The 12,327-nt window shown below is 37.7% G+C and overlaps 1 protein-coding gene across 2 annotated transcripts in view; it reads right to left on the bottom strand.

The window, feature by feature from the left end:
• Positions 1 to 12,327, bottom strand: part of Zyg11b (zyg-11 family member B, cell cycle regulator) — a 77,298-nt gene that overhangs the window by 25,702 nt on the left and 39,269 nt on the right. For both annotated transcript variants that reach the window (XM_027944949.2, XM_071617832.1), the window contains exon 6: positions 7,091 to 7,155. In XM_027944949.2, the coding sequence (XP_027800750.2) occupies positions 7,091 to 7,155 (65 nt within the window). The remainder of the gene's footprint in view (positions 1 to 7,090; positions 7,156 to 12,327) is intronic.

The raw sequence follows: 12,327 nt of genomic DNA, 5'->3' as shown, positions 1-12,327 counted from the left end.
TTTCATCTTCTAGAATTATCACCTATTTTATATTTCTATACTACAGGGACTTTGTTATTTTTATTTTATTTTATTTTATTTTTGGTATCAGGGATTGAACTCAGGCGCACTCAACCACTGAGCCACATACCCAGCCCTGTTGTGTATTTTATTTAGAGACAAGGTGTCACTGAGTTGCTTAGTGCCTTGCCATTGCTGGAGCTGGCTTTGAACTCAAGATCCTCCTGGCTCAGCCTCCTGAGCCACTGTAATTACAGGCGTGTGCTACCATGCCTACCTATACCACAGTGTTAATTTAAGCATTTTCTGGGCTCCTCATAGCACATAGCAAAAATAGGAACATTCATTAATTCACAAACATTTACTGAAAATCTGCTTTGTTCCAGAGTATTCTTAGTGGTAGAGATAGAGGAGTGACCAAAGCAAAAAAAAAAAAAGAAATCCTTCTCATAGATTTTATATCTAGGGAAGAAGAAAAAAGACATTAAATCAGGTAAATAAATAAAATATATGGTATGGCATATACTACAAAAAATAATAAGCAGGGAAAGAGAAGATATGAAATGGTAAAATTTTATTTATGGACACTTAGTAAGTAAAGTAAAGCCTTTTTAACTTTTTGAAGAAGTATAAGAGCAAGCCACATTAATGTAAAAGGAAAAGCATTCAGGGTAGAGAGATAGGAAATACATGGACATGAATTGTGATGCACCTGGAGGTTTTGAGAAATAGCATGGAAGCCAGTGAGGCCAGAACAGAGAAAAGCAGGGCAAGACTCTGAGATGAAGTCAGAGATGGGTAACAGGGGAACCAGATAAAGAGTTTTAGTAAAGAATTAGCTTGACCTGGGTTTTAGCTCAGTGGTAGAGCTAAAACCCAGCACATACGAGGCACTGGGTTCAATCTTCAGCACCACATAAAAATAAATGAAATAAAGGTACTGTGTCTACCTACAACTAAAGAAAATTTAAAAAAAAAAAAAAAAAAAAGAAAGAAATTAGCTTGCTAGGCAGTAGTGCATACCTTAATCCCAGCTACTCAGGAGGCAGAAGCAGGAGGATCACAAGTTTGAAGCAAGCTTAGGCAACATAGCACAAGACCCTGTCTCAAAATAAAAAGTTAATAGGTCTAGAGATGTAGCTCAGTGGTGGAGCACTCACCTAGCATGTGTGCTTAATCCACAGTATGGAAAAAAAAAAATAGAATTAGCTTTTTCTCTGAATGAGATAAAAAGACATGGAAGCTTTCTGAGTACAGATATGACAGGCACTGACTAATGGTTTATTTTGTTTTTTGGTACTGTGGATTGAATCTAGGGATGCTTTCCCAAAGAGCTATATCCTCTGTCATTTTTATTTTTGATTCTGAGATAAGATTTCACTAAATTGCTGAGCTGGCCTCAAACTTGAAAACCTCCTATCTCAGGCTCCCAAGTCACTGGGATTATAGGCATGTGCCATTGCACCAGGCCCAATTCACTGATGTTTTTTAAATAGGATTACTCTATTAGCTATGTGTAGAATGAGCATCAGAAGGCAAGAGACAGAAGCAGGAGAGCAGTTCAAAAGCTAGTACAATAATTCAAAAAGAAAATCACTTTTAGTCTAGTCTGGGTGGTAGAAATGTCAGTAGAGAAAAATTGTAGAATTCTGGATATATTTTGAAATAGGGATTGAACCCAGGGTTTTGTGCATGCAAGGCAAGCCCTTTACCAACTAAGCTATATTCCCAGCCCAGTAAGTCATTGTTGACTTCTCAAACCCTTAGTGTTTTATTTATAACTCAATCGGAGATCCATAATCATCCAGAGACTCACCTGAGTCCTCCCAATGGCTTGTGAGGTTCTTGAGGAAAGGAACCATATCCTATTTATACCTTTATGCCAGATACCCAATACAGTGATTAACAAATAAGTAGTGTTTCATAAATGTTGGCTGAATGATTATATTGAGATTGATGTTCTGCAACTTCCCTCATTTAATGTTACCTCCTTTTATTCCCAAGGCCATCTCTGAGCAGGCATATTTTATTTTATTTGTATAGCTGTGTGGAACTGGGAATCCAATCTAGGGCTTCATGCATGTTAGGCAAATGCCCTTATCACTGAGCTGTGTTATTACATCTCCAACCCAGGGACACTTTACCACTGAGGTATATCCCCAGCCCTTTCTATATTTTACTTTGAGACAAGGTCTCACTAAGTGGTTGAGGCTAGCCTTGAATTTGCAATCATCCTATGTCAGCTTCCAAAGTCACTGGGATTACAAGTGTGTGCCACTGTGCCAAGCCCAGCCCAACCCAGCATTCTTTTTTTGGTACTAGGTATTGAACCTAGGGCCACACCCCCAGCCCTTTTTATATTTTGTTTAGAGACACAGTCTCACTAAGTTGCTTAGGACCTCATTAAATTTCTAAGGCTGGCTTTGAACTTGCAATCCTCCTGCCTTGGCCTCCTGAGCCCCTAGGATTACAAGTATATTCCAACCCAGCAGTTTTAGATTTATAAGGTGGTTCTGTTTCCATTGCTTTCCCTTCAGTTTGTGTCTGCATGTTAGCAGTAAACTTGTCACAGAACTTAGGCATGATGTTGCTACTGTATAGCATTATAGAATTCTAGGATGGATCCACACTTTCAAATCTTTGCTTCTTCTTCTTTTTTTTTTTGCTACTAAAGATTAAACTCAGGGTTTCAGGAATGCTAGGCAAGTACTCTACCACTGAGGGACATCCTCAACCCTTTTTATTTTGAAAATCTCAGCTAGCCAATCCCTAAAAAAAAATGCCAAATGTCTTCTTTGATATAAGGAGAGTAACTAAGAACAGAGTAGGGACGAAGAGCATGAGAAGAAGATTAACATTAAACAGGGATGAGAGGTGGGAGGGAAAGGGAGAGAGAAGGGAAATTGCATGGACATGGAAGGAGACCCTCGGGGTTATACAAAATTACATACAAGAGGAAGTGAGGGGAAAGGGAAAAATAATACAAAGGGGAGAAATGAATGACAGTAGAGGGGGTAGAGAGAGAAGAGGGGAGGGGAGGGGAGGGGGGATAGTAGAGGATAGGAAAGGCAGCAGAATACAACAGACACTAGTATGGCAATATGTAAATCAATGGATGTGTAACTGATGTGATTCTGCAATCTGTATACGGGGTAAAAATGGGAGTTCATAACCCACTTGAATCAAAGTGTGAAATATGATATATCAAGAACTATGTAATGTTTTGAACAACCAACAATTAAAAAAAAAAAAAAAAGAAAAAGAAAATCTCACTAAATTGGCCACGATGACCTTGAACTGTGATTCTGCTGCCTCAGCCTTCAGAGTTGCTAGGATTACAGCTGTGCACTACCATGCCCGGCTAAGTGTATAGATTTTGAAGCCAGGTTTTGACTTCCAGTTACTCAATGATAATAATAAAATGAATTATTTTATCATGTAAAGCAATGCAGTCAAATCATTAAGAGCATCATATACTTTGGAGTCAGCCCGGATTCGAATACCAGTTTTATCACTTAGTAATTTTGGGACCCTGGTAAATTCCTTAATTCCTCTGAACTTCAATATTTTTATCTGTAAAATAACAACAAAAACATTCCATAAGGTTGCTGTGAGGATTAAACATTACATGGACTGGGATATAGTTCAGTGACAGAGCATTTGCTTAGTATAAGCAAGGCCCAGGGTTTGATTCTCAGCACTGCAAATATGCAAATAATAATAATATCACATACAAGCTCACAAACTTAGTACAAAACTTGTGACATAATAAGTTCTTGATAAAGGTTAATTTTTACTAGTATTATTATTATTTACTCTTTTTGTGCTTTTATTCATGCAATTTCTACAACATAAAACAACTCTATCATACCTTATCTTTAAAACTATTTATATATTATGGATATAAAAAGTAGAGACTCTGAAGTCAGCCTGGATTTATATTTTTGTTTGTTTTTTTTATTTTATTTTTTGCAGTGCTGGAGATCAAATCCAGGGCCCCTGCATACTAGGCCACACTCTTACCACTGAGCCACATGCCCAGCCCACCAGTCTAGATTTAAATCTATACTACTCTAGTTATTATCTTCATTACCTTGAACTTGTTATTAAGCCTTTCTGTGCCTGTCTCCTCATCTATAAAATGAACATAAGAATAACAATATTACTGATTGTTGTAAGGACTGACTAAGCATATGAAAAACATTTGGGAATGGTGCGTGACGCATTCATTATTATTATATCAAGTGCCATCACTAACATGAAGATGTTTTTTTTTTTTTTCCAGTGCTAGGAATTAAACCCAGGGCTTTGCACATGCTAGGCAAGTGCTCAACCTGAGCTACCTCCCAGCTCTTTTATTTTATTTTGAGGCAAGAATCCCACTAAGTTTCCCAGGCCTGCCTCAGCCTCCTGAGTAGCTTGTATTGTAGGTATGCATGAGCTTAGTTTCAATGATCACCAATCATATATCACCTTTCTTTCCTTGCTTGGGGTTCTAGTGAATTTTTCCAACATCTCTTCTATGAAAACTTCTGTCTCTTGTTATACTCATTTAGTTACTCATCCACCCATCCATTAAATATTCACATAAACACTAGAGACAGGACTGGGGTTGTGGCTCAGTGGTACAGCACGTGCCTACCATCTGTGAGGTACTGGGTTCAATTCTCAGCACCGCATATAAATAAATGAATAAAATAAAAGGCCCACCATCATCTAAAAAAATATTAAAAAAGAAAAACAAAAACACACACCAGAGCCAGGTGCGATGGTACACGCCTGTAATTCCAGCAGTACAGGAGGCTGAGGCAGGAGGATCTCAAGTTCCAAGCCAGCCTCAGTAACTTCAAGGCACTAAGCAACTCAGTAAAAGCCTGTTTCTAAATAATATACAAAATAGGGTTGGGGATGTGGCTCAGTGGAGTGCCCCTGCCCCTGGGTTCAATCACTGGTAACCAAACACACACACACACACACACACACACACACACACACACACACTCTAGAGACAAAAAGATGAATCAGTCACAGCCTCTGGCCACAAAGAAGCTCAATTCTAGCACGATGCATTGGCTAGAACAGAGGGAGGCAAACTATAACCTGTGGGCCAGGCTGCCTGTTTTGTAAAGTTTGTTGGAACTGATCCCACTCATTTGTTTACATATTGTCTATGGCTGCTCTTTACAATGAGTTAAGTTTTTTCAATAGAGACCCCATAGCCCACAGCCTAAAATATTTATAATTTGGTTCTTTAAGAAAACTTGCCAGTACTTGGGCTAAATTTTAATCTTCTTTAGGAGAGTGAGAAAGTCTTTCCCACCTTTGATTTCATTTCAACCATAGGCATAGAGGTTCGGTGTTCACAAAATAAAATTGGCAATCTACCCCGAGACATAGTTATATTTTTATACAAATATTTATTTCCAATAATAGATGCAATGCCTCATCCCTTAGCCATACCAGATAACAGTGTACTCTATATCCAAATAAAAGTAAATCATGGCTGGTTGTGATGGCTTGGGAGATCAATGGCTTGGGAGGCCAAAGCAGGAGGATCACAAGTTCAAAGCCAGGCTCAGCAACTTAATAAGGCTCTCAGTAACTTATATCCTGTCTCTAAATAAAATTTTTAAAATGGGCTGGGGATGTAGCTCAGTGGGTAAGCACCCAGGAGTTCAATTCCCAGTATCAAAAATAAATAAATCTCGGGTTGGGGTTATGGCTCAGCGGTAGAGCGCTCACCTCACACGTGCGAGGTCCTGGGTTCGATCCTCAGCACCACATATAAATAAATAGTTATTGGGTTCAACTACAAATACAAAAATAAATATTTAAAAAAATATAAATAAATCAATCTCAATAAAATTGCCGCTCAAGAAACGTGCTTCATTAAGTCATAAATTTCCTTTTCAAAATGCCATCGTTAAAAGAATGTTTAAATAGTAAAATGAAGGAAAAAAAAAATTACTGTTTTTTTTTATTTTTTTATTTTTTAGTTATCGGCGGACACAACATCTTTGTATGTGGTGCTGAGGATCGAACCCGGGCCGCACGAATGCCAGGCAAGCACGCTACCGCTTGAGCCACATCCCAGCCCCAAAAATTACTGTTAAAACTCCCAAAGTACAACTTAAGACAACAAGAGACCCTTTTACATGTAATGGAATCCGATTACATTGCTTCCATTAGCCTCTGCTTAAAATGTTTCTTCCATAATTTAATACTGAATAATGATAATAATAAAGAGGTTTTTTACAGAGAAAAGAACTAGAAGGCCTGAGTCTTTCCAGCATTGCAGTCATCATTAGTCACAAAACCACAGGCAAGGCACTGAACCTAAGACTTAGTTTCTTCATCTTTCTTTTTTTTTCAGTACTGGGCTCAATTCCCAGTACTGGGTGGCATTCTACCACTGAGCTATATCTCCAGTCCTTTTTAATATTTTTTAATTATTTTTTTTGGGGGGTGGTGCTGGGGATTGAACCAAGGGTTTTATGCATGCCAGGCAAGCATTCTACCAACTGAGCTTTATCTCCAGCCCAAACATTTTTTTTCATTTTGACACAGGGTCTTACTAAGTTGCTAAGGCTGGCCTGGAACTTGTGATACTTCTGCCTCAGCTTCCCAAGTCACTAAGATTATAGGCATGCACCACTGTGCCCAGCCGGGCTCTTCAACTTTTAAATGGGGATAATAATACTAATAGCACACAATATTATGTGGATACTTTGCAAACTATAACCAATATAATTTATTTTATAAATATAAAATAAAGGGGGCTGGGATTGTGGCTCAGTGGTTAGAGTGCTCGCCTGATATGATGCACTGGGATTGGATCCTCAGCACCACATAAATTGTGTCGATCTAAAACTAAAAAATAAATATTTTTTAAAAATATAAAATAAGGGCCAATAAGCTCTTGCTAATGTCAAAAGCATTAAATCTGAGAAAGATTAAGCATTCTTTAAATGAGTCAACCACAATTCCATCTACTCAATTAATCTTACCTCAAGGATATCCTAACCAATAAGAAATGACCCAAGACAGAATTCTAAAATTCCAAATTTTAGTTTTTATGGCTATCACTTGCCTGTTAAATGGAACATCTTGAAGGATCCGGTCACTGCAAAGTGAAAGGAGGCAATTCTTCTGTAACTAAAGAATCAAAGGAAGAAAAAAACATCCTAAATAAAACATCACTCTTTATTTGCTTATTTGGTTTTTAGTTTTTTAGGAGGGAGTCCTGGGGATGGAAACCAGGATCTTATGCACGCTAGGCAAATGCTCTATCACCAAGCTATACTCCAGTCCTTAAATTTTGATATAGGGTCTTACTTTACTGCCCAGGATGGCCCTGAATTTGATATACTCCTGTCTCAGCCTTCCAAGTAGCTGGATTACAGATGTGTGCAATTATGTAATAATGTGTGCCACTGCGCAGAACTCTTAGCTTTTTTTTTTGGCAGGATGGGATACTTAGATTAAACCAAGGGTGCTTTACCACTGAGCTACTTCCCCAGCCTTATTTATTTATTTGTTTATTTTGAGGCAATGTCTCACCAAGTTCTTCAGGGCCTTGCTGAATTGCTGAAGCAGGCCTCAAACTTGGGACCCCTCTGCCTCAGCTTCCGCTGGAACACCATGCCTGCCAGCTCTGTTATCTTTTATTAGAAAAGGAAGAAAACTGATGGAATACTAGTTACTTCTTACAACCTTTATTCTGCCCATCTATTTATTTTGTTTTGTTTCTGTGGTGCTGGAAATCTAGACCAGGTCTGTGCACAAGTAAGGCAAGTGCACTACCACTGAGCCACATCCCCAGCTCCTTTGCCTGTCTATTGTTGAAATATGGACTTTCACTGGGCCCATGTAAATTTATTAGCACTTTTTTTTTGTCTTTTCCATTATAGGAGAAATAGAATATAAACACCATAATATCAGTTAATTTCCCTCCTTTCATGTAGTCCATCAAGTAACCTTGTCTTTTTGTTTTCTGAAATGGAAAATATGACAAAAATGATGGCTGATGGGGCTGGAGATGTGGCTCAAGTGGTAGTGCGCTCGCCTGGCATGCGCGGGGCGCTGGGTTCAATCCTCAGCACCACGTAAAAATAAAATAAAAATGTTGTGTCTGCCGAAAACTAAAAAATAAATACTAAAAAATTCTCTCTCTCTCTTTAAAAAAAAAAAATGATGGCTGAGGGGGGGGCGCTGTAGCTCAGTGGCAGGGCGCTTGCTTAGCATGCATGAGGCAATGGGTTCAATCCTCAGCACCACATAGAAATAAATAAATAAAATAAAATAAAGGCATTCTGTCTATCTACAAATACAAATAAATAATTTTTTTAAAAAATGATGGCTGAAAATTCTGCCTGGTGATATAGCATCAAGAAATTCAAGCCAGCCTAACTCTAACCTAGAATATATGGGGCTAGTGTTTTACACTTTGGCCTTTAAAGAAAGACTGACTGATATACTTGGCTCTGTCTTAAGTTTAGACTAGTACCATTAAACAAGAGTAAATGAAAATATGAATCATTCACCAACCAGTAAAAGTACACCATCATAACAGAAGGGTGATTCAGGTTATTCCTGTGAAGCAAAATAATAACTTTTAAGGTGTGGGTTTAAAAATTTTGTTATTTTGTATGCACTAATTAATTTTTAATTTGGGAAAATGACTTTTTAATACTTTAGAAATTTTTCATTGTAGTCAGTTGGGAGACCTCTTACCTAAAGAAGACAATATAAAGAGCTCAATCACAGAAAACAAAACTCAGATTAATGGGCTATTTAAAGCTAGTCAAGAAACAGCAAAACAGATATAAAATCAACATGTTACTTGTTTCATAGAAGATGTATCGAGATAGGAGGAATTTCACAGAAAAGACAAAATAGCACTAATCTCAGATAAATGACACTGAATAAGTCAGGTCTAAGAATAATTAATTAAGAGAGTTTCTCAGGAAATTCTATATTCACTACAAGTAGTCAAGGTGATAGGAAAGACTTGGCCTGAGTTACCTCCCCTGAAATCTGAATCATTATCTGGCACATGAGTGAGTAGCAGGTACCTTGCCTCCTATGTCACCTTTCTTCTCATTTTTCTCCCCAAATAAACAATAATTTGTACAGGATCCACTGAAATAAGAGAGACAATAATGCTATTCCAATTACCTCTGCATGGAAAGCCCATACCTCTTCCTCCTTTACCTGGAAAACTCCTAATTTTTTTTCACAATTCAGCTCAAGGCAGATATTACATCTTTGAGGAAGACTTCTTAATTTTCAAATTGACCTAAATGATTCTTCTGTGTCCTCAGCATTATAGGTAGAACAGCTAAATCTGAAATTCTTGGTTCCAAAAAATGGTTAAGATTTCAAAGCTTTTCAGATTTTGGAATATTTGCTTAAAATTTAACAATTGAGCACTCCTAATCTGAAAATCCAGAATCCATAATGCTCCAAAATCCAAAACTTTTTGAGTGTCACATTAGTGTCAAAAATTTTAGTTTTCAAAAGATTTTTGGATTTTCATATTAGGAATGCTCATGCTATACTTACTTCTATCTCAGTACTTGCTGCACTGTGCTACATTATGTGTTCCTGTGTTTGGATTTGTAGAATTTGGCCCAGAGACACAAATTCTGAATTGAATAAAAAGACATGAAGTTTAACTAAACTAATGGCTTAAACTGGTAATAGAAGAAAAAGCTTCAGTGGATCTATGTCTTACTACCTCTGAAAAGCACCACAGGCAAACGAGAGGTAAGATACTTGCTGTATTCTTCAAGTTCTACTCAGCTAGAATTTGGGCTTCTGGGGCTATGGTTTGAAATTTCAAGTATTCAAGAATTTTCTATATGGGCATTTACCCAATCTAGTCATCTGGCTACACCCTACACTGTTCTTCCTACACTCTGGTCACAAGCAACTTGGCCTTCCTGGAATGGCCTGCACATTCACATACGTTTCCACTGTTTTACTCAGATGTGAAATCCTATCTAGTTTTCAAGATACGATTTCACCAGGGACAATGGCACATGCTGGTAATCCAAGAGATTTGGGAGGTTGAGGCAGGAGTATCATCAGTTCAAAGTCAGCCTCAGCAACATAGCAAGACTCTAAGCAACTTAGCAAGACCCTGTCTCAAAAAAAAAAAAAGTGCTAGGGATATGGGTCAAGGGTTCAATCCTTGGTACCAAAAAAAAAAAAAGTGATTTCAATGTCACCATCTCTTTGAAGTCTTGTCATGTATCTTTGTCCACACACCAATCTAGCTGGTAGAACTATTAATTTTCCTCAAGTTTCTGTGACATTTAATTACAGGTGTTTTATTTGTTGTTTGAGACAAGGTTTTGATATCTTGTCCACCCTGGCCTTGAATTCCTGAGTTCCAGCAATCCTTCTGCCTCTACCTCCCAAGTAGCTGAGACTTCAGGCATGTACCACCACACTCCACTAAATTAAATCATTTTAAATGTTATTATTTAATACTGAATACAGAAAAATACTTACTAAATGTATGTGGGTATAAAGCAGTGCTTCTCAAATGTTACATGCATACAAATCAACTGTAAATCTTTACAGAATGATTCAGTGGCTTAGAGCTCAAGATTCTGTATTACTAAAAACCTTAAAGGCAATAGGCAGAACGCACTTTGAGTAACAGGTGCATAAAGAGTAACAATACAGGGATGGGGTTGTGGCGCAGTGGTAGAACACTTGCCTTGAATATGTAAGGCATTGGGTTCAATTCTCAGCACCGCATATAAATAAATGAATAAAATAAAGGTTCCTCAACAACTAAAAAAAAATTTTTTTTAAAGAATAAGAATACAACAAATACCTGTGTACCTACCACTCAGTTTAACAAATGTATCACCAATAGGACCATTTACAAAATCTGTTTCCTCCCCTTGTTTCACTCTCATTTCCCCTGAGAGGAATCACTGTGTTTAGCAGTCCCTTACTTTAAAAAACAAAACAAAACAAAACTTATCTATTTATTTATTTAAATACTGGGGATTGAACCCAGGGGCACTTTACCACTGAGCCACATCCCCAGCCCTTTTTATTTTGTACTTTGAGACAGGGTCTCACCAAGTTGCCCAGGCAAGCCTTAAATTTATGATCCTCTGCCTCAGCCTCCCATGAATTGCTGAGACTACAGGCATGAACCAGTGCACCTGGGAGGTTTTTTGGTTTTGGGGTTTTTTTTGTACTGGGGATTTAATCCAGGAATGTTTACCTCTGAACTACATCCCCAATCCTTTTCATTTTATTTTGAGACAAGGTCTTGCTAAATTGCCTATGTGGACCTCAAACTTCTGATCGTCCTGCCTCAGCCTCCCAACATACCCAAGACTACTGTATGCACGATCATACCTGAATCCTAATTTTTTAATTTAAATCTTCTCATTTTTTTCTTGATCAATTTTGCCAATGATTTATTATTATTAACAAGTACAAATATATAATTCTTGGCTTTGTTAACCCTCTCTAATCCAATGGTACATGTGTTTTTTTTCATTAATTTTTATTCTTTTTTTTTTAAAGAGAGAGAGAGAGAGAGAGAGAGAGAGAATTTTTTAATTTTTATTTTTTATTTTTTGGCAGACACAACATCTTTGTTTGTATGTGGTGCTGAGGATCAAACCCGGGCCGCACGCACACCAGGCGAGCGCGCTACCACTTGAGCCACATCCCCAGCCCCAATTTTTATTCTCTTTTTATAATTTCCTTCCTTCTACTTTGTTTTGAGTTTATTATCTTGTTTAAAACAAACAGGTTTATTCTTAGCTTTCTTCTACTAAGGGCAAATCCTTTTGGTGGGGTGGTAAGAGATTTATGTGTGGGGTCTTTCTTTTGTCATTTGCTTTCTAGAGGCTATGAAAACCAAAGCCTAAATTTCCTCTTGTTTGGCAACTGCTCTCAATGAGTGAATCTGGCTTTAATAGTTCAGTGACCAGTTTAAGGCTGTTATTTTTACTTGTTTTGGGGCCTCTGAGTTTTGTTTTTGCTGTTTTACTAATATGCCACTTACTGCTCAATTTCAAAAGAGCTAAATAATTCAAGTAGCATTTTTAGTATTTATCCTGAGAATAGGACATGTCATTTGGTCTACTATACAACTAGAAAAAGAAAACATATGTCCTACTCGTTTCTGTTTGTACTGGGGGTTGAACCCAGAGGTGCTTAACTACTGAGCCATATCCTCAGCCCTTTTTTATATTTTTTTGAGACACGATCTTCTCGAGTTGCTTACACCTCGCTAAATTGCTGAGACTTGCTTTGAACTTGCAATCCTCCTGCCTCAGCCTCCCA

The sequence above is a fragment of the Marmota flaviventris genome, chromosome 10 (genome assembly GCF_047511675.1).
Source record: "Marmota flaviventris isolate mMarFla1 chromosome 10, mMarFla1.hap1, whole genome shotgun sequence".
Taxonomy (NCBI): domain Eukaryota; kingdom Metazoa; phylum Chordata; class Mammalia; order Rodentia; family Sciuridae; genus Marmota; species Marmota flaviventris.
This window is presented reverse-complemented; position numbering and strand designations above follow the sequence as displayed.